The following is a 21,781-nucleotide window of genomic DNA, read 5'->3' on the forward strand; positions in this document are numbered from 1 at the left end:
CTGGGACCTACCACAGAAAAAGCAGGTTATAGTACAGGTTTGTCCCATTTCTCTCACCATTGGTTGTGAATCCACTCCAAGATAATAGACGACAGAGTTAAAACTTAAAATAAATAAACAGTGGTTACTAAAATGTGGGTTTGAGCTTTTGGAGACACTCGAGAAATCTTGAGCAAATCACCTCAAAGCTATTGAACAGGCATGGACTAAAAGCTACAAAACGTCCATTTTGATGGGAATCGTAATAGAACAGAGGCATTACACACACCTCTCCCTCGTTCCTTCAGGAGCACTGAGAGAGAGGAGACTGCAGTGAAGATGTCCTCCGGTACAGCGTGATGACACTCGCTCCTGGAGCCAGATCACTGTGTTTGAGCCGCAGGGCTGAATATAACACCTACAGGACAGACAAGGTCGTTCCAGGGAACATCTCAGCTCAGATCGATAGAGAAACATCTGAGATCAGCAGCCTGAGGCTGAGAGTTCAGCAGAGCTCATTCAGATGCAGGACCTCACCTCGACTCTGCATCACACACCTGTCCCTTTCTGTCATTCACACACACACACACACACACACACACACACACACACACACACTCACGTTCCTTCAGCTAAGAGAGTTTTGTCCAAAAAGCTGACACTTTATTATTTTTGTTAAATGAAGGTCACATTAAAGTTTGCTAGACCTTCATTTTATTTATTTATTTATTTATAAATTCATTACACATAAATATCAGTTTTACTGTTTTACCCATGTCAGCTTAACTTAACTTCCAATCTTAAAACATGAAAATCCATGATTCAATTGAATTATTACACTTTTAAGAGCATGGTAATATAAACAAGAGAAATAAATAATCATAAACCATTACAATATTTATTCTGTAAATTATATACATACATAGAAGTATTTTCAATATACATATGTCAGGATTTTACTGCCACTTCCAAGCTGTAATTTTGTCCACTTAAGTATAATATTTATACATATAGCCTTTATGTATTAGACAAAATAGTCTGGCCAAAAATATGTTTTCCATCAACATCATCTCCACCACAGAATGATATTAAACACCTTGTCCAAGCTCTTGTTCTATCCAGACTAACATAATCTTTGCAGGAAACTAAATTGTTGGATAAAAGGACATAAATACTAAATTCCACTGTGACACATGCATCTTTGTAGATGTTCTATGTTCTGTGGTCTGTGAAGTGCAACTGATCATCAATCACAACTCCAAGGTTTCTGGCTGTCCTGGATGGAGTTATGGTTGATGAGCCTAGTATAGCTGAATGGAGAAGTTGTGGTGAAGTGTTGGGGCCACAAGCAGTTCTGTCTTCACAAAATTGAGTTGAAGGTGATGGTTCTTCATGCAGCAAGAAAGGCATCCATGCAAACTAAGATGCAGGAAACTGCCATCAGATTATCTGGGTGGAATGAGAGGTAGAGTTGTGTGTCGTCAGCATAACAGTGATGGGGAAAACCATGTTTCTGAATGACAGATCCCAGTGATGAGATGTAGATGGAGAAGAGAAGCGGCCCCAGCACTGAGCCCTGAGGCACTCCAGTAGCTAGATGATAACAGTGATGGGATAAACCATGTTTCTGAATGACAGATCTAGTGATGAGATGTAGATGGAGAAGAGAAGCGGTCCCAGCACTGAGCCCTGAGGCACTCCAGTAGCTAGATGATAACAGTGATGGGATAAACCATGTTTCTGAATGACAGATCCCAGTGATGAGATGTAGATGGAGAAGAGAAGCGGCCCCAGCACTGAGCCCTGAGGCACTCCAGTAGCTAGATGATAACAGTGATGGGATAAACCATGTTTCTGAATGACAGATCTAGTGATGAGATGTAGATGGAGAAGAGAAGCGGTCCCAGCACTGAGCCCTGAGGCACTCCAGTAGCTAGATGATAACAGTGATGGGATAAACCATGTTTCTGAATGACAGATCCCAGTGATGAGATGTAGATGGAGAAGAGAAGCGGTCCCAGCACTGAGCCCTGAGGCACTCCAGTAGCTAGATGATAACAGTGATGGGATAAACCATGTTTCTGAATGACAGATCCCAGTGATGAGATGTAGATGGAGAAGAGAAGCGGCCCCAGCACTGAGCCCTGAGGCACTCCAGTAGCTAGATGATAACAGTGATGGGATAAACCATGTTTCTGAATGACAGATCCCAGTGATGAGATGTAGATGGAGAAGAGAAGCGGCCCCAGCACTGAGCCCTGAGGCACTCCAGTAGCTAGATGTTGTGACTTAGACACTTCACCTCTTTACAACATCCTGAAGGACCTACTGAGAGGGAAGACTCGGATCATTGGAGTGCAGTTCCTGAGATGCCCTTCGTCAGGAGGGTTTACAGGACGATCTGGTGGTTAACAGTGTAAAAAAACAGCAGACAGGTGCAACAAGATGAGAACTGAGGATTTGGAAGCCGTTCTTCCGAGACGTTTTTCGACGTGTCTTTGTGTTCATACCCAAACGATTTTCACTGGTGATGCGCCGAGTGAACGTGCAAATTCACTCCCTGACAGTAGATGGCGCTTATTGAAAAACAGAAATACCCCGGTACACAAGGTTTACGCTTCTGACACTCACTTGTCACACAGAAGAAGAAGAGAGCCAGTATTTACATGCTTGCCAAAACCATTCACACACTTTTTCCCTATTATCAAGATTGTTGTAGTCGCTGTGGTGTTTGTCATAAAGTTCTTTGTGTTCAGACACCAAAGAGACCAGCAGCTCTACATTAATCTTGCCTCGTTGCATCTTCTTCTTCGTCTACTTACTTCCTCTTCGTCGTCTTCTTCTATCAGTGTGTGCTCGGCAAGACCTTTTTGTGCTTGAGCACCACCAAGTACTGTAACTTCAGCAGCTCTAAAATCAAGTCCCGCCCTCCATTTTGTCTTGTAGCCGTTTTACACATATATACGTCACAAGAACAGACTATCACAACTTCCGGTTCATGTCGACTTTAAGCAGTTGTGGCCTAATGGTTAGAGAGTCGGACTGTAACCCAAAAGTCGCAGGTTTAATTCTCAATAGGAAAATTTAGGTAGGTGAACAAAAGCGCCAGTTTTTAACATGGCGCATCAAACCAAAAAAATTAACCTGAGGCATTTAAAAAAAAAAAAAAAAACTCACATTGGCACCCTTTATTTAGTCACGAGTTGTTAAATGTCAACAATAAGCACATGCAATAATCGTCCCGGTGTGCATGAGGCTTCAGTGACCTGTGTTCATATCTGATCCTGTATGCTGACCATTGCGCTTCACTGTGGAAGCTGCAGCACGATTACTTATTCATAAACAGTGGTTGTTGTGCAGGGGGCCATTACAGGACACGAGACTTGAGATAGCATTGCATTACCTACTCATTTATTATGAATGGAACCAAGGACGATCACTCTCTGCTGTAACTGCGAAAATAGATGCACTTGAGAAGCGTTAAAGTGCTGCGGTGAATGATCCGGGACCCAGTCAGAATCTGAAAGCGGAAGCAAAAAAACTATTGACAGGCTACCCTTAGATTTTATTTACTTTCTTAATGTATGATCCTGGTATAATTGTGTGTGATTCATTGCAGTATGCTATTCTAAAAAATAATAATTTAGATTTAGAAACGGGGCCAGTGTTATTTTAGCATTGTTGAAAAGCTATTATAAATTTTGTCAATATTTTCTGTTTTAATTTTTGTCATTTTGTTGTGTGTTTTGCCATTATTATTAGTTTTCTTTTTTTTATGCCAACATGATTTTATTTTTAGTCACTTAAACTAAACGAAAATGAGTTTAAATGTTGCCTTGGAAACTAGCTGAAACAAAATAAGTTTACGTTTTATTTTTAATTAAATATATTATATAATTTAAATTTTTAGTTAATAATAACCCTAATGATAATTCACCTCATATCTTGTAGAGCTTCATGAGCCATTGCAATAGTAAACATCTCCTAAACCACTGTATTCTGACATTTAAAATGATTTTATTGATTTATAATAATGATCTTGGCCTCTATTAATTGGAACACAAGTAGTTCACTGCATGAAGTTTATGTAAGTCTCGAGGAGGGTGAAATGGAGAAAAGCGGGATGGGAAGTGTTGTTTATTTTTAAAGCAGCATTAGTCACTTGCTCTTGATCATGGAAAGAGAAAAATGGCCTTATGACATAATCATCCTTTAATAGTTTCCATATAGAGCGTCTGGACTCCACATCACAGTGTCACGTCTGGATATAATCAAATCTTCTCTTTATCGGTTCTTCACACGCTCTCTCACACACAGGCCTTCAAACACACGTCATCTTACGCTCCGTGTTCCCAGATTAAAGGTGAAAACTGTTGTTGTTTTTTCATTATGTACATAATGTTACACATAAAACGAATGATTGTACGTGGAGCAGGTCGCCTCATGGAGGACGATGTTGAGATCATGGGTCATCCCTCTCTAGGACAGGCTTTTCCTCATGGAATAAATAAATCATGACTTACTAACCATGGCTTAGTGTGTCTACATCAATTACACCGGCAATCCACACTGAACCCACACCACACTAGATGTCAGTATTAAAGTGCAAGATGTCTTTTGTCTTTTGCTGAGGATCTTTCACATGTGAAAAAAACAAAAAACAAAAACAAAAAAACCACAGATTTCAATTCAAAGTCCCTCTGTGGCAGTTTTATGGATGACTATACATTAAAGGGGTGGTATAATGCCCTTTTCACAAGATGTAAAATGAATCTCTGATGTCCCCAGAGTGTGTGTGTGAAGCTTTAGCTCAAAATACCCCACAGATATTTTTATATAGCATGTTAAAATTGTCACTTTTTGAGGGTGAGCAAAAACGCACCGTTTTGTGTCTGTTCCTTTAAATGCAAATGAGCTGCTGCTCCCGGCACAGGGGGCGGAGCTTCAAGAGTTTGCACTCACATCGACATGCACTGAAAATTTCAAAAACTTTTAGCCTTTTATGTTCAAACCGAAGTCAGACAATGATGGAGAGACTCAAGAAGAAGTGACAACATGTAGAAGCGACAGGACATTTCTGAATAGTTAGTTGATGAAGTTATGTAGCTTATATGTAGTTATCTTCAAGTCATTGATTAGCATATTCTGTCATGATAATCTATAAATCGTGTTCAGGGGGCGGGGTTTATGTAAATTATAGGGTTGGTGATGTCACTAACCCGGGAGGAATGTGGTGTAGTCTCTACCAGCCGTTTGTTGTAGTCCTTAAAAAGCGATTTCTTTAAAAGCAAATATCTCCCTTTGCTTTGAACTTTGAGAGTTGTAACTTTGCAGATGTTGTTTATGATCAAACAGCAACATTACACACTAACTAAAGTTAGAGAAGTGAAATCATAATCAACCACCCCTTTAAATTATCCTGTTTGTCATTATGTTTCTCTGCTCAGTTATAGAAATTAAGCTGTTATAGCCTATTAATTCTACTTGAACGGTTAGTTCACCCAAATGTGAAAATTATTTATATGATTTACTGACCCTCAAGCCATCCTAGGCCTATCTTCTTTCAGATGAACATAATCAGAGTTATATTAAAAAATATACACCTAAGATGGCTTGAGAGTAGTTGATATGATGGACCACCTGTCAAAAAATGATTGATTGACAGGTGCCCCGCCCCTTCCGGTGACAGGTACCCGCCCCTTTTGGCATAGGATCAAAGGGGTCAAAGAAGATCAGATGAGATCAAAGAGATCAAAGGGCTTTTGAAGTCTTTTTGACAGCTAGTTTTGACCTATTGACCCTCCTAACCCTTGATCATGTAGTTATTGACAGCTAGTTTTGGGTTTTGAAGTCTTTTGATGCCTTTTGATATTGACAGAAAGTGTTATAACAATATGTCATGGTATCTGACAGAAAGTCTGATTGTTTCAAGCCTATTGAACATGACAGCTAGTCACACACACACACACACACACACACACACACACACACACACACACACACACACACACACACACACACACACACTTTGAGAGACTCATTGCCATTTTTTGTGACTCTCATTTTATTTAAACTTTTGGTGTGAGGTTTTAGTAAGCTATTTTATAAACATTTCATTTATATTGTTTTAAAAGAACTGAATGGCTTTTCAACATTTGTGTGAGATAAACTTCTACAGTTTTTTCCTTATCAGTTTTCACAGTACAGCCCAGATACGCTCAGGAATATGTAGGGAGGAGAATCCTGTGACACCAACTTCAAAAACACACACTAACTGTTATATTATTATAACAGTGTCTTCAAAAGGCATCAAACAATCAGACTTTCTGTCAGATACCATGACGTATTATTATTATTATAACAGCGTCTTCAAACGATTAACACTTTCTGTCAATATCAAATGGTTTCAAACTAACTGTCATAGCCATGACGTAATTATTATAACTGTGTCTTCAAAAACACACAGACTAACTGTCATGTTCAATAGGCTTGAAACAATCAGACTTTCTGTCAGATACCATGACATATTGTTATAACACTTTCTGTCAATATCAAAAGGCATCAAAAGACTTCAAAACCCAAAACTAGCTGTCAATAACTACATGATCAAGGGTTAGGAGGGTTAATAGGTCAAAACTAGCTGTCAAAAAGACTTCAAAAGCCCTTTGATCTATTTGATCTCATCTGATCTTCTTCGACCCCTTTGATCCTATGCCAAAAGGGGCAGGGCACCTGTCAATCAATCATTTTTTGACAGGTGGTCCATCATATCAACTACTCTTGAGGGTAAATCATGGGATAATTTTTGGGTGAACTATCCCTTTAACTGAGATCCTCCGTTTTGTGCAGTTACTGTATATAAAAGCACACGGTAGTTTTATAACTTGTATTAACTTGAAAAGTGGGTAACTTTTTTAAAGGTATAGTTTAATTACTGAAGTTTGATTAAAAGTTGCTAGTTTAACAGTATCTTCCACAACACTGATACATGTATAAAAAAGAATTATATACAGTAGATGAGCATTCATAAAAGCAAATACTCAAAGTTCCTCAGTGTTTACGCAGTCTCTGGATTCCCAGCAAACAAAAATAAGAACTATTTAATTAATTTAATTAATTAATTAAATGTTACTTTTAAATGTTCTCAGAACATTCTGAAACTAGTAACATAAAAAAAAAAAATAAAAAAAACATTAGACAAACGTCCAACTAAAATGTCTAAGAAAAAAAAAGGTTCCATGAATTACACCAGAGCCAGAGGAAGATACTGAGTTATATTTCACATACACACACCATTATGTCCTTCTCCTAATTACACTCGAACAAGGAATCTGGCATGCAAAAGACAATTAGGACTCATAGATTAAAAACCACTCAATCAGTCAAGTAGGCTACAGTTGTAAATTTAAGCGCCTTTGGTGTGTGTGTGTGTGTGTGAGTGAGTGAGTGAGTGAGTGTGTGTTTTGCTTCAGTAAGGTGCAGATCATTATCAAGTGAATGGTTACCTTCATTAGTGCCAAGCTGTCTGAAATGCATTTGCTGTAATGTGAAAGTCTTTTTCATCGATTGCACATTCACGCACACACACACACACACACACACACACACACACACACACACACACACACACACACACACACACTTACATGGTTTCCTACAGAAACGCGGCCAAAAATAGATCCTGACCGTATAGAAAACAGAACACAAATCTTACAGTGTCAAGCGCATTAATGGAAAGTCTATAACAAAGCATCACAAATCTGTCTCCTCCAAACAACACCTTCCACAACAGACTCTAACACTTAGTAACGAACATCACTTATACACAATTAGATTTAGATGTTGATCGCAACTTTAATATTTGGAAATTAACCTCAGCGCTGTAATCCGTTGTAGGTTATTGTTGTCTCGTTCTATTATCATATTCAGCATTAGTGTAATGAAAGGGTGATGACTGATTTAAAATACTTTGTATGCATCATATTTACATGTATGCATGTGGAAAGAGGCAATTGTGTTATGCTTTTTTGATCTATCTATCTATCTATCTATCTATCTATCTATCTATCTATCTATCTATCTATCTATCTATCTATCTATCTATCTATCTATCGTGTGTGTGTGTGTGTGTGTGAGAGAGAGAGAGAGAGAGAGAGAGAGAGAAAGAAAGGGAGAGAGAGAGAGAGAGAGAGAGAGAGAGAGAGAGAGAGATTGTGCATGTGTGTATGTGTGTGTGTGTGTGTGTGTTGTAGTTCTTCAATTTATAGCAATTATAAACATACGTGTTTATGATGTACAATATTTGCATCAGAGACTCAGACAAAGGCGAAACGTTTTCAAATAATATATTATTGCTCATTGCCAGAATGAAACCAATACAATAAATTAAAGCAACATTGCATGAAACTTTAAATAGACCGTTAAAATGAAATATTCTTTTACACATATATGCAAATTGTCTAGATTTACAGTTTAGTACATAGTGCTGCCGGAAGCAGCTTGTCAGTCTGTAGGTAGCCAGCCGTTCTGAGCATGCTCAGTGCACAGTAGTAGATCTGGGAGAATCCCAGTTTAACATACACTTCATATTTTCACTCTTTTATTACATCGTGGATAAAATGTATAATACTGAATAGTGACATCATTGAATGCTTCTGCCCCTCTTTACTCAGTTTATAGCTAAATAGAACATTGGGCAATGACAAAAAATAAATGTCGCACAGCAATTACATCTTCTCAATGTTGGGCATACAAACAGTTCCCCCAGAAGGTAAGAAGTCACCGTTAAGTGCGGCTGCCCTAATTTGCATCAAAACCAGCATAAACACACACACACACACACACACTCATTTCATTCTTTCAGGTTTAGTGTCTCTGTATGGTCATGCTAGAAGTATATCCTCCTTCATTTTGAGTGTACTTTAGGATGACATGCCAGAAAAGGTCTTTGGTGTGAGTGCATATCATGTATATGTCTATAAGCTCCTTTAAAAAAACACTGGTATTCTTTGCTTTTTGCAAAACCAATGTGTATCCTGTCATTCCTAATACATTTCCTCAACTCCCCTCTTTCAACCCTAGCCTGAAAAGGCGGCAGACGTCAGTCCCTCATAGATGCAAAGCTCTTCAACAACAGAACTCATAAATAATCTGGAGTTATTGCCTTCGTGTTAGATCGTCATCTTTGTCATGATACCTCGATGACCTCCATGCTCCCGGAGAAACTGGACTGCTTTCCCAGCTTCCCAAATTCCTCGCTGCTTTGTGTCGTGTTAATACCCTCTTCAAACTCCATCTGGCAGCTGCGCCGCTTGTACTTCGTGTCCACTTGCGATACACCGCAGACGACCGCTTTCCCTTCCTCGAGCCAGCTGTTCTGAAAATCCTGCGCTTCGTCCCTTCGGCGTACGCCGGGCTTTGAGGTGCCAGATTGGCCACTGCAACTGTAAGCCGTGAAAGCAGGACCACTGCCAAAGTGCATTGGGTTCCCAGTAGATGGTGCCAAATTAGTGCCTAAGAACCAAGGGCAGTCACCCGTGGGTGTGATCGGGGTGCTGGCTTGATTCGAGCCTCTATGCGTGGTCCAATTAGCGGATGAACCCAACGGCAAGCTGAGGAAAGTAGGCGCCTTCAAGTTGGTCTCGCGGATGGGATCCTGCGACCTTGGCCCGCAGTTTCCCTTCTTCAGATTGAGGGAAAGAGTGGTGGTGGATAACCTCTCAAAGCCACCATTTTCCCACCTGTCTATTTGTTGGATCGTTCTTGTCTTGTTAGTACACTGTGAGTCCGTAGGGTTTACCTTCGAAGGGTGTTGACATACTCCGTTGCTAGTCTTTAGGCTGTCGAGTCTGCAGAGTTTGGGGATGTTTTCAGAGTCTGATGGAGAAGATTGCTGGTTTTGTCTCTCTGAGTAGACAGACTTGATGTCAAGGGAGAAGGAGCACTTGAGCCGTTTGTTTTGAAGGATTCGTTCGGTGGACAGGTGAAGGGAGCTTAGGTCTTTCTGCAGAGAGGTTGGCGACGGAGGCTTTATGCTGATCTCTGTAGTTTGAGGGTTCCTCTGGTCACAGTGATCGCTCTCCATCTGTCGGACATCTGCCAACTCTTCAGTCGGCTTTCCCGATAACCTTATGGGGTCACAAGGCAGACTCTTCTTCATCTGCAGGCCTCTCTCGAACTCCAGCAGCTGACCCAAGAAGTTGAAATTTGGAGATATTGATGGCCGACGGTCCTTCACAAACCTACAGGAATGGCAGATGTGAAAAATTCAATTTAATGCCAAAATAACACTTGATAACACTTTACACAAGGTTCATTAGTTAACATGAACTAAAAATGAACAATACTTCTACAGCATTTATTAATCTAATTAATGTTAATTTCAACATTCACTAATACATTATTAAAATCAAAGGTTGTATTTGTTAACATTAGTTAATGCACTGTGAACTAACATGAACAAACAATAAATAGCTGTATGTTTATTAACTAACATTAACAAAGATTAACTAATACAGTAACAAATGTATTGCTCATTGTTAGTTCATGTTAGTTAATACATTAAATAATGTTAACTAATGAACCTTATTGTTAAGTGTTACCGATGCATTAATTACATTTCTGATTGTCTTGGTCTAGCTAGTGGACTGACATAGACTGGTAAACAGCATGACTGACCAATGAAGGCTTGCTGATTAAACTAGTTAAGAATATCAGTATCTCCTAATGAGGACCTGGATCCAAAACACAATTTCATTTGATGCAAACATCATGTTGGTCCCCGTCATGGGCTTACTAAACCAGCATTTTTTGGTCGGTGAACAATAAGACTATGCTGTTCCACCAGCTTGACCAGGAACAACCGTAGGCCTCTACGCTGGTCTTTTCGGCAGTCCATAGAGTATCTGAACATCCAAAGAGCTTTACCTGTAGGCATCATCTGAAGACAGGCCCATAGTTTTCATGATATAGGCAATGGCAATGGTTGCAGAGCGGGATATGCCAGCCAAGCAATGGACGATGACTCTGCAGTTTGACACCTTGGCTTTGTCTGTGGATAGAGAGAAACAGCAAACTGGTCAAAAGCAGTTCCACTGTTAAATTGCACACAAAGCATGAGGTAATCTCATTCGCCCACCTCAAATGCTGACATCACTCATACCTCCCTCAAATGCTGATGCACAGATGGCTTGTGTTAACCAAACCTCAAACCTGAGAGGATCTAACTTCTAACTTGCCTTCTAGAATACTCCATTGTCCATTCAGCAAACTTAAACTGCAGTCCATCGACTGGCCACTAGAGACCGGCTCCAAAAGAGAGTCAGTCCCATAGACCCCCATGTTAAAATGCCCAACTTTACAGCAGAAAAACATGTTTACAGCCTGGTGAAAAAAGTGGTTTTGGTCTATATAGCTAATTTTGCCCTTCATGACAACTGTGAGGGAGGTGAATTCTTTTATAACTCATCCATTTAAATTATATTAAGCCTTAAAGTTCTGCATAATTAAGGGCGTGGCCACTTGAGTGACAGGTGAATTGCCGCTGATGTCTCTACTAGCCGTTTGTCTGCTGTCTGTTAGCGTCACGTCACCTCAGCTAATCCGCCTCGCTGCCCAGTTTCGTTTATCCACGAGTGACGCACGGCCAAGATGGCGACGGCCGGCTCCGCCCACTTTGAGCTTCAGAAATGCTCTTAAGAAACACTACGGGTGACGTCACGGACACTACGTCCATATTTTTTTACAGTCTATGGTTCTTACCAATGAACTCATTGGTTTTGTCCAACCAAGGAAGCAGCTTCTCTCATTCGCCCACCTCAAATGCTGACATCACTCATACCTCCCTCAAACGCTGATGCACAGATGGCTTGTGTTAACCAAACCTCAAACCTAAGAGGATCTAACTTCTAATTTGCCTTCTAGAATACTCCATTGCCCATTCAGCAAACCATATAGTCTGGCATTCTTACCAATGAACCCGTTGGTTTTGTCCAGCCAAGGAAGCAGCTTCTCACAGTAGCTGTCGTTGACGGGAATGCGCATGAAGTGGTTGTCGCTGATGAAGTCGGGTTTGGGACATGTGTTGCTGGCATTCAAGACATATGTGATACCATTCTGAGTCATCAGTTCCTGTTAAAAGATGGAAGTTTTGCATAAGTTCATGCCGACAGACTAATTCCAAAGAAATTCCACAGACAGTTTCCAACATCTTCCGTGAGCAGATTCCAGCTGTATCAGACTCTGTTTGTCATGCATGCTGAAGCTTTTGTAAATGAGAGATATCTAGACAGATAATAAGTCAAGAAAAAATGTTTTGGTGGTGAGTTTCGTGTCAACTTGACAGGGCTAACATTTAAGTCAGCCAAATATCAATGAAAGTATTTTCTGGAATGCGTTCACTTGCCTGTTATCTAGCTAAGTGATGAGATACGATACACTTCAATCATTCCAAGGTATGCACAAACACCCTCCAGGTAAAAGAAAACTATTCCTGGTTATCTGATGATGCCTCATGAATTTGCTATGTCTGCGCAACACAAACTGAAAGCATTTCCTGACTGAAAAATCTGACATCTTTGTCTCTTCTGACCATCTTAATCAATCTCTCCATATTTTTTTGCTCTTTTGTAAAGTCATGAAAACACATAATCCATTTTTCCTTTTGCTATTGGGGCAAATGGGAAGGAAAATTTGTATTTGTTGTGTTTTCTGTTGACCACTATAGAATCAAACACAACTATGCACTCTAAAAAAAATGCAGGGTTGTTTTAACCCAAATTTGGGTCAAATATGGATGAACCCAACCAAAATGTAATTTAAAAATTTAACCCAATGGCTGGGTTTGTCCATATTTGACCCAAATTTGTGTTGAAACAACCCAACATTTTTTAGAGTGTGATGACTTCCCCTTCTGAAAACCCCAGAATTGATCATTTATTTTGAGGTCTACCAACCTTATTGAGGACGTCTCTCTGAGAGCCCAGGTACAGGTGTGGCAGGATTCGGGTGGGACCGATGTTGGCCACAGGTAAACAGGGCTGGGACAGGCTGAGAGGTACAATAGTGGCTGGTTTACTCTCACACAGGTCAGGGAAACAAGAAGAGAAAGCTGCAAAGCCACCTGAAAGGGAACAGAGAAGAAGAGAACTGTTTTAAGACAAATGATATCATCTTATTTGACTCAGTATGCAAACACATTTAAGGCAAACCAATATAGCAACAACCGTATTACTCCCCTCGTGTGCATGTATTGAGTCTTATTCGTAAGGAGAACTTCTCACAGAAAAAATTCTGCCTAATTCACGATATGTGTGTGGATTTTTTCCTAAATGAATGAATTTGGAATATTCTAAAGGGGTTGCATAAAACACGCCCAAACCATGTCCATGTCCAATGTACATGTCCAAGGGCTTTCCACACAATAATGAAATATATTTAAGATGGAATATAAATGTATAAAATTAGTATGTGATTTTTTGCGTACATGTGATTTCAGTTGCTCCTACAAATTAAGAATAAAATTTAGAACAAAAGTTCATGATGATTCATGATTTGTTTGTGAAAATGTTTTAGTGAATCAGACCCATTGTTCTTACACACACACACACACACACACACACACACACACACACACACACACACACACACACACACACACACACACACAGTTTGCTGTAAACTCAATCACCTACAGTAAGAATGGAATAATAGTACAATGAAGGGGTTTTCCAAACATCCTAACCGACTGGATTGCACATGAACCCCGAACACAAACTCCACAGGGGCCAACAAGCCTTTCCGGCGCAGCAGAAATATCCTGTCATTTCAATTCCGCTTAAGCCACACAAGCATATCCAGAACACTTGGCGTACAGTAGATGACCCTCCACCAGGATGAAGAATACCAAGGCATATTTTTACACTCCCTGAACCAATGTTTACTCTTTCACTCAAGCAAACTATTTTGTACCCAACAAATACGGGTCTACACTGCTGCTGCTGGGCTGCGAGAGCGGAGAAATCCCTCTTTGAAAAGGAAATGAGAAAAGCAATGGAGTGGTGAAAGCCGAGACATGCCACTTTACAAGGCAGATTGTGTGTCAGTGTCTGATTCTCTGCTCTCCTGCTTCCTGACTGATCTCATCTTCCTCACAGTGGGAACGAGGCAGGCCACAGAAACACTGACACCCAACCAGAACTCAGAGGAAGCACACACACACACACACACGCACACACACACACGCACGCACGCACACACACACTTTTATTGTGAAAAATTCCAGTTTCTAAGCCTTAGAGAATGCTTTAATGCCAAGGACCCCTGAAAGTGATATTACAGACTTGTTACAATTAATAAACAAATATAATCTAGAAAATAATTCTGGATGCACATTATTTTACAGTATTTGTACTTGCATGTACTTACAGTGTACTCACCTAAGAAAATACTGGGTTATATAAGGTAACTACATGGGTCAAGGTTAGGTTTAGATGTAGGTTCAGGGTTAGTGCCTATAGTCATTGTAATTAATTACTGTAATACACTTTAAAAAATGCTAGGTTGTTTTAACCCAATTTTGGGTCAAATATGGACAAACCCACCTGTTGGGTTAAATGTTTAAATTGCATTTTTAATCCGACGTTTGGGTTTGTCCATATTCGACCCACAATTGTATTTAAAAAGCATTTTTTAGAGTGTAGGCACATCTGTATGGGTAACAGGGCTGTAAAATAAAGTGCTACCATAATTAGTTTGTATTATTTTCAAATTTTGAATATCCCTTGTAAATATATCATAATGAATATCATTCCAAAGCAACTTGATGGACAGGTTCACTCTATAAAAAAACATGTACGTAACACACATGCAAGCCGATGTAATGACCTCAATATTTCTCAAATGAAGCCTCTTTTATTTGCTTTAGCCACAGATGACCTCAAATTCACAATGTGACAGTGTAATTCTTCAAATGAACATAAATGAAGTAAAAAGACTTTTATTTCCACAGAAACTGTGGCTTGTTGAGCTGTAAATGCCAGTTTGGAGCCAGCGCTCGCTCGTCTAATCTTGGACGCTTTACCTCCGGCTCCGAGAAGAGCCTGCAGACGCCATGACGTCACTGAGTTCGCCCGGATCGTTTGTCTGAGACACACAGGCACACGCAAGTCAAGATGAGGGAATGACTGAGTTATGAAATAGCCTAGAGAAACTAAATAGCAACAAATGTTTGAATATGAAGGATAAAAAGCAGATGAGCTCATGAAGTAAGAGTCTCTAAGTATATGTGTGTGAAGGTTGACACAAAGGCATACCTCTCATTTATTTATTCATCCATCAGTCCGTTCATTTACCCTGCCATCCATCCAATTCACACATTCACTAGCCCAGTTCACTCTCTCATTCACAAAAGATAAAGAGTTCTGGACTTTTCAGCGTGATGTTCGCATGACATCATTCAGCCATTAGATCTGCTGTGTGAGTCAAACCAAACAGACCCGTCTGAAAAACCCTTTCACATGAGTCACACATGACATCAGGACCCGGCTTGTCACGGAAGAAAAGTGCCAGTGATACTCAAATTACACCGGTGTAACCTCAAGCCATTGACTTCATGCTAAGAGTTTAACAAGCTACCAGGAAGTTTCTGTGTAAATACTCACTCGGGGTGAAGATTATATATAAAAGAGCAAACTGAATATTCAAATCAGCAAAGTGCTTTGTTTAAAAGAGCGCCTGTTCCTTTAAGGGCCAGATCAAGGCCTGCCTGTTTCCAGCTATTAAAAGCAACCGCCAAGCAGGATGACATCATCGCTCAACACGCGGGTGGCCAACAGGCCGTCTCTTCATACACACACACACACACCCACACACTCGCCATAGACGTAATGGATTTTATACTGTCCAAACTGCATATTCTGTCCTCTTACACTAACCACTAACCCTACCCCTAAACCTACCCATCACACACACACACACACACACACTCACTCACTAACCCTACCCCTAAACCTACCCATCACACACACACACACACACACACACACACACACACACTCACTCACTAACCCGACCTCTAAACCTACCCATCACACTTTCATTTCTGCATTTTTACATTTTCAAAAAAACTCATTCTGATTCATTTATAAGCTTGTTTCCTCAATGTAGGTCCACAGTGACACGAGTCCCCATGAGTGTGTGTGTGCATTCAGGGTTAAGTCCCCACCGGGATAGAAAAACATGTGCACACACACACACACATGCACTCCAGAAGTTTTGACTAGCTCGCTGTGCTCTGGCACCAGGCGAGGTGAACATGCTCTGACACGAGGGTTAACATCCAGCACTGATTAGCTTGCTTCATGACACCACAGCCCACAGGTCTCCAGTCTCGCCGCTCATGCACACACCAGCATACGAGCGGACAGAGAATCAGACATGAACTGAGTTAGTGCGGACCTGGTTGGCTGACATTCCTAATGCATGATGTCAGCGAGTCCTGAGGCTGTCGGACAGATGGGAGGAGCAAACCCATCATGACACGAGGCTCGCTGACATCAAATTCACTTCAGCATTGATTTTACTGCAGTGTGAACAAATTATACATTTTGTTTTGCATAAACTTAGTGGCGACTTCCACAAAAATATGTTTTGGTTTGCCTGAACATCTGGTTAGAAATAGCCAAGTCAAGTCACATTAATGTAGCACTAATATTATAATCCAGATTCACAGTAATAAACAGGAACATATCAGTGTCAGTGTTGCAGAAATCATCAATTATGAAAGAAATTCAGTGGTAAAGCGGCGGACAATGGTGTCGTTATTCAGCTCAAGTCAGCTCAGTGACCACAAATATTACAGCTTCTGAATTTAGATTTAGGGAAAAGCAGCACAGATCCCCCCTCTGGAGATCTCAGTGATATCAGTCTCCCGAAATATCCTCATGGAAAACTCAAAGCGTGAGTAAAACACGCCAGACCCTTCACTGGCAGAGAGGGTGATTGATTGGTTTTGTGCAGACTGTATTATTTTTTAATAAACACTCAAAAGGTATTCAAACCAAGCTGTTTGAAATTAAATCACATGTGCATTATCTGCCAGAATATATATGTGTGTGTGTGTGTGTGTGTGTGTGTGTGAGTGTGTGTGTGTGTGTGTGTGAGTGTGTGAGGGCTAAATAGAGATCTGTAGTATTTAGGGCCTTGCTTAGCAGGAGCTTACAGAAAGCATGCTAAATGTGTTCGTGGGGACATGATACTGCAGCAAGTTCAGGCACATTGAGATTTATGGAATGACACAATGTCATATTTCAAATCTCGCAGTCATCAGGTTTCCATATTTCTGCTGTTGATGTCAGCGCATGATAGATTGAAGGCAATTACAATCCGCTGAAATAGTTCAAATCTTCACCTGCATGTGTTGGCAAACTCCAAATAAGAAACGTGAGAGATGGAGAGTTGCAACAAAGCAGAGTTCATCAAATAACACACATGCAAGACCCACTTTTTTGTTTTTTTAAATACAAACAAATATTAATATTAATAAAATATTGGTGAGAGACCTAAAAATAGACAAAGTTTTTTCCTCCTCTTATATGTAAACAAAATAGTTACATGTAAAGTCAAACAAATACTCAAATCATGAGTTATGGTTTTCTTTATATTTAAATATTTGATGTAATATTCTAGACATTTATCTTGTATTTATAATTATTTTATTTAAATTTTTAATATATATATATAATTATTTTTGTCATATATAATGTATTTATAATTATTTAATTTTAAGAATAAATAATTAATATTGATAATATAATATTATTTATTTATTAAAATAAGTATTGTTATATTACATTTTTACTTTATAATTTATTTATACATTTATTTATTTAACTGTAAGTGAATGCAAACAGGAGGTAATTTCCTAAAGAATATTCCTTGGGAAATTACCTCCTGTAATGCACTCAATGAATGGTCATGTATTTAAATTAAGTCAAAGATCGAAACTCATGACGGCTTGTCATCGATGTCCAAACATAAGGAGGAGGATGAGGTCACTGAGATGCAATAAGATGAAGCGAACGGGAGACACACTTGCATACACACACACACACACGCACACACACTGAAAACCACATGATGCATTCTCATACACTCCCATAACTACACTAACAGAGTGGAAAAGTACAAATTCAAGGCAGATGAATCACAAATAACGCAAAAGGTGCATGCAAAATCTTACTGTATATCTAAATCCCAAGCACACACACTCTCCAAGCAAGCACACACACTCTCCAAGCACACACACTCTCCAGCTCACCTCTCAGATCTCGCCCTTCTTTAATGCGCCTGACGCGCATCTTCAGCCTCATCTCGCTCTCGTGCATGTCTGTCAGTGGAGGATCAGCAGGGCATCCAGGACACACGGAAACCTGCAGGAAATCTGCACAATCCAGCCGAGCTCAGATGAGCGCTGATACACTGACACACTGATATCAGAGACGCCTTTGTGTTTCAGCGGCCGCGCGCTCTTTCCTCTCGTGCGCCTTTTCACTTCTGACTTTCAGAGCGAGCGCGCGCGCCTGCCTCTCTAATGTTGCGCCTCCTCCCTCCCTCTCTCTCTCTCTCTCTCTCTCTCTCTCTCTCTCTCTCTCTCTCCAGTGTTCAGTAATAGCTCATGTGTAAGGCATGCAACCACATTCCTGACTCATCAGACAACTATGCGGCCACCGATGGGGCCAGAGCGCAGAGGGAAGAGAGAGAGTGTGTGTGTGTGTGTGTGTGTGTGTGTGTATGTGTATGTGTATGTGTGTATGCGTGTGTTTGTGTGTATGTGTGTGTGTGTGTGTGTTTGTGTGTGTGTGTGTGTTTGTGTTTGTGTGTATGCGTGTGTTTGTGTGTATGCGTGTGTTTGTGTGTATGCGTGTGTGTGTGTGTGTTTGTCTGTGTGTATGTGTGTTTGTGTATGTGTGTGTATGTGTGTGTGTGTGTGTGTTTGTGTGTATGCGTGTGTGTGTTTTGTGTGTTTGTGTGTTTTTTTGTGTGTGTGTGTGTTGCAATCAACAGGAGCTGTAGTTCTTTCGACCGATCTCTCTGCTTACTGTAGGCATCATCATTGCTTATGTAATGGACACATTATCACGCGCATGATCTGTGTGTCCCTTCACTGGGAAGTCCATGTTGACTCACTGCACTTCACACTCGGCTCAACAAAAGAACAGTTTGTCCTTGAATCAATCAGTGTTAATCACGGCCGACATCATGCATCAATCATTAGCCGTTAATCATCCATATAGGCTATGCTGAAATCATACAGGGATAGATTGAATCCATTATTTGTCCATTTCTCTTAGATGTAGGGTGGTGCTAAAACCGTTAATCTGCAGCACAAAGGTGCAAAAAAGGTCAATTTCCAATTATTAATGAATCATTCAAACTGACATCATGATTTGATAACTCTAATACATTATGTGCTAAAGTGCTAAAACCTAAAGCACAACGATGCAATCACATTGGTGAAATGCATGCGAAGTTCAGCGTACAAGAAAAGGTCACTTGTCAATCATTGGCTGTTTATCATCCGCATACTGAAATCTTGATGGGATAGATTTAATATAGGCTTATGTGACCTTTTCTCCCTGACAGATGTAAACATACACTGGCCTGGTTTCACGGACAGGGTTTACATTAAGCCATATCAGGCCTTAGTTCAGTTATTTAAGTAGCTTTAATAAACATGCCTGTGTGAAACAGATCTTGAGACAAAACAATGACACTGACATATTTTAAGATACACCAGTGCAAGTTTCTTTCAGCTCAAACATGCATTTCAGTCTGGGAGCTTACGCCTGTGAAAAAACTAAAACCTTCGTTTGCAGTCGTTGGCTGTTAATCATGCAGACTGATCATCATGATGGGATATAGATCTATGCATACGTAAAGATATATACAAAGTGCTAAAACATGTTAAACTGCAGCATGACGGTGCAATCAAACTGGTGAAATTCCAGTTTCACTGACGAAAATAGATAAAAATGTAATCATTAGACATTAATCATTCATACTGGGAAAGAATGAATATGCCAGTTTCTCTGTATGTGCTGTGCTCAGAAACTGTGTGTGAAGTGCTAAAACATTCGTTAAACTACAGCATAACGGTGCGGTTACATTTACGGTATTTTAGCGAAGTTTCGCTAAAACATCCATTGCCAATCGTTGGCCATTAATCATCCATATATGATACTGATGACAGGATAGATTGAATCCATTATGTTCATTTCTCTTACCAGATTTTGTTAGACCAGATAGAATAATAGAAAATAATAGAATATAATAGAATAATAGAATAGAATAGATTAGAATAGAATAGAATAATAGAAAATAATAGAATATAATAGAATAATAGAATAGAATAGAATAGAATAGAATAGATTAGAATAGAATAGAATAATAGAAAATAATAGAATACATTAGAATAGAATAGAATAGAATAACAGAAAAGAATATAATATAATAGCATAATATAATATAATATAATAGAATAATAGAATAGAATAGAATAGAATAATAGAATAGAATAGAATAGAATAGAATAGATTAGAATAGAATAGAATAGAATAGATTAGATTAGATTAGATTAGATTAGATTAGATTAGATTAGAATAGAATAGAATAGAATAGAATAATATAATATAATATAATATAATATAATAATATAATATAATATATTACATTAGAATAGAATAGAATAACAGAAAATAATAGAATATAATAGCATAATAGAATAGAATAGAATAATAGAATAGAATATAATAGAATAGATTAGAATAGAATAGAATAATAGAAAATAATAGAATATAATAGAATAATAGAATAGAATAGAATATATTACATTAGAATAGAATAGAATAGAATATATTACATTAGAATAGAATAGAATAGAATCAAATAGAATAGAATAGAATAGAATAGAATAGAATAGAATAGAATAGAATAGAATAGAATAGAATAGAATAATACAGATAAGTGTTGTTTGTTTGTTATAAAACAAGGTGTGTGTTCAGCTGGGCTTTTCTCCGTCCACATCTCTCTGTTGGCTGCAATGGTGCAGTGACATTTCTCAAGGTTGCACAGGTTGCCAGATCAGTGAAACTCGAGACGGCAAATTAGGACCCGACGGGTTCATGTACCAGTTTTAATTGAGGGGCTTTTCGCTGACCGGCCTGCACGTTTCTGTTTGTCCAAAGTTGTGTGTATGACTGCAGTGCTGTAAATAGTGCTGTGAGTAAGGTAGCTATTTCTGTACGCTGTTTCAGTGTTGAGGGAGAATACTACATCTTTAATGCAGGAACAATGACACTGACTGCTGGATGACTGCAGGGATATTAACGTAGCCCCTATACACACACACACACACACACACACACACACACACACACACACACACGCTTTTGCATGTAATTATAAACTGATCCACACTTCTAAAAATGAGAAATATGATAATTGCCTGAATATGCACGGAGCAGACTTGAGGGAACACAGGTGCTAATTCACACACACACACACACACACACACACACACACACACACACACACACACACACACACACACACACACACACACACACACACACACACACACACACACACACACACACACACACACACACACACACACAGGCTGCCCAGCAACAGAGGACAATAATAAAAAATTGTCACGTGAATAGTTTTTTTCCCTTCCAAAACTGAATGTAGGACTCATAACCAGCACTAGATGGCAGTAGACCAACATCACACATACACACAC

The 21,781-nt window shown here is 39.5% G+C and overlaps 1 protein-coding gene across 1 annotated transcript; it reads right to left on the reverse strand.

Moving 5' to 3' along the window:
• Positions 1-8,310: 8,310 nt before the first annotated feature.
• On the reverse strand, positions 8,311-18,616 carry dusp8b (dual specificity phosphatase 8b). The gene is made up of 5 exons (XM_084123645.1): positions 18,296-18,616; positions 12,933-13,099; positions 11,949-12,108; positions 10,906-11,029; positions 8,311-10,220 (listed from the first exon to the last, which is right to left on the reverse strand). The coding sequence occupies exons 1-5, from the start codon at positions 18,360-18,362 to the stop codon at positions 9,167-9,169; spliced, it is 1,572 nt and encodes a 523-aa protein (XP_083979771.1). The 5' UTR covers positions 18,363-18,616; the 3' UTR covers positions 8,311-9,166.
• Between the last annotated feature and the right edge of the window lie 3,165 nt (positions 18,617-21,781).

Source organism: Abramis brama, assembly GCF_963993115.1.
Source record: "Abramis brama genome assembly, chromosome: 9".
In the NCBI taxonomy this organism is placed as follows: domain Eukaryota; kingdom Metazoa; phylum Chordata; class Actinopteri; order Cypriniformes; family Leuciscidae; genus Abramis; species Abramis brama.

Excerpts from the sequence above, each read along its gene's own strand:
- dusp8b (XM_084123645.1), bottom strand. The coding sequence starts at position 18,362 with ATGCACGAGAGCGAGATGAGGCTGAAGATGCGCGTCAGGCGCATTAAA. Across the intron at positions 13,100-18,295 it reads AGAAGGGCGAGATCTGAGAG|GTGGCTTTGCAGCTTTCTCT; the intron begins GTGAGCTGGAGA and ends GTTCCCTTTCAG. Across the intron at positions 12,109-12,932 it reads AGAGAGACGTCCTCAATAAG|GAACTGATGACTCAGAATGG; the intron begins GTTGGTAGACCT and ends ATCTTTTAACAG.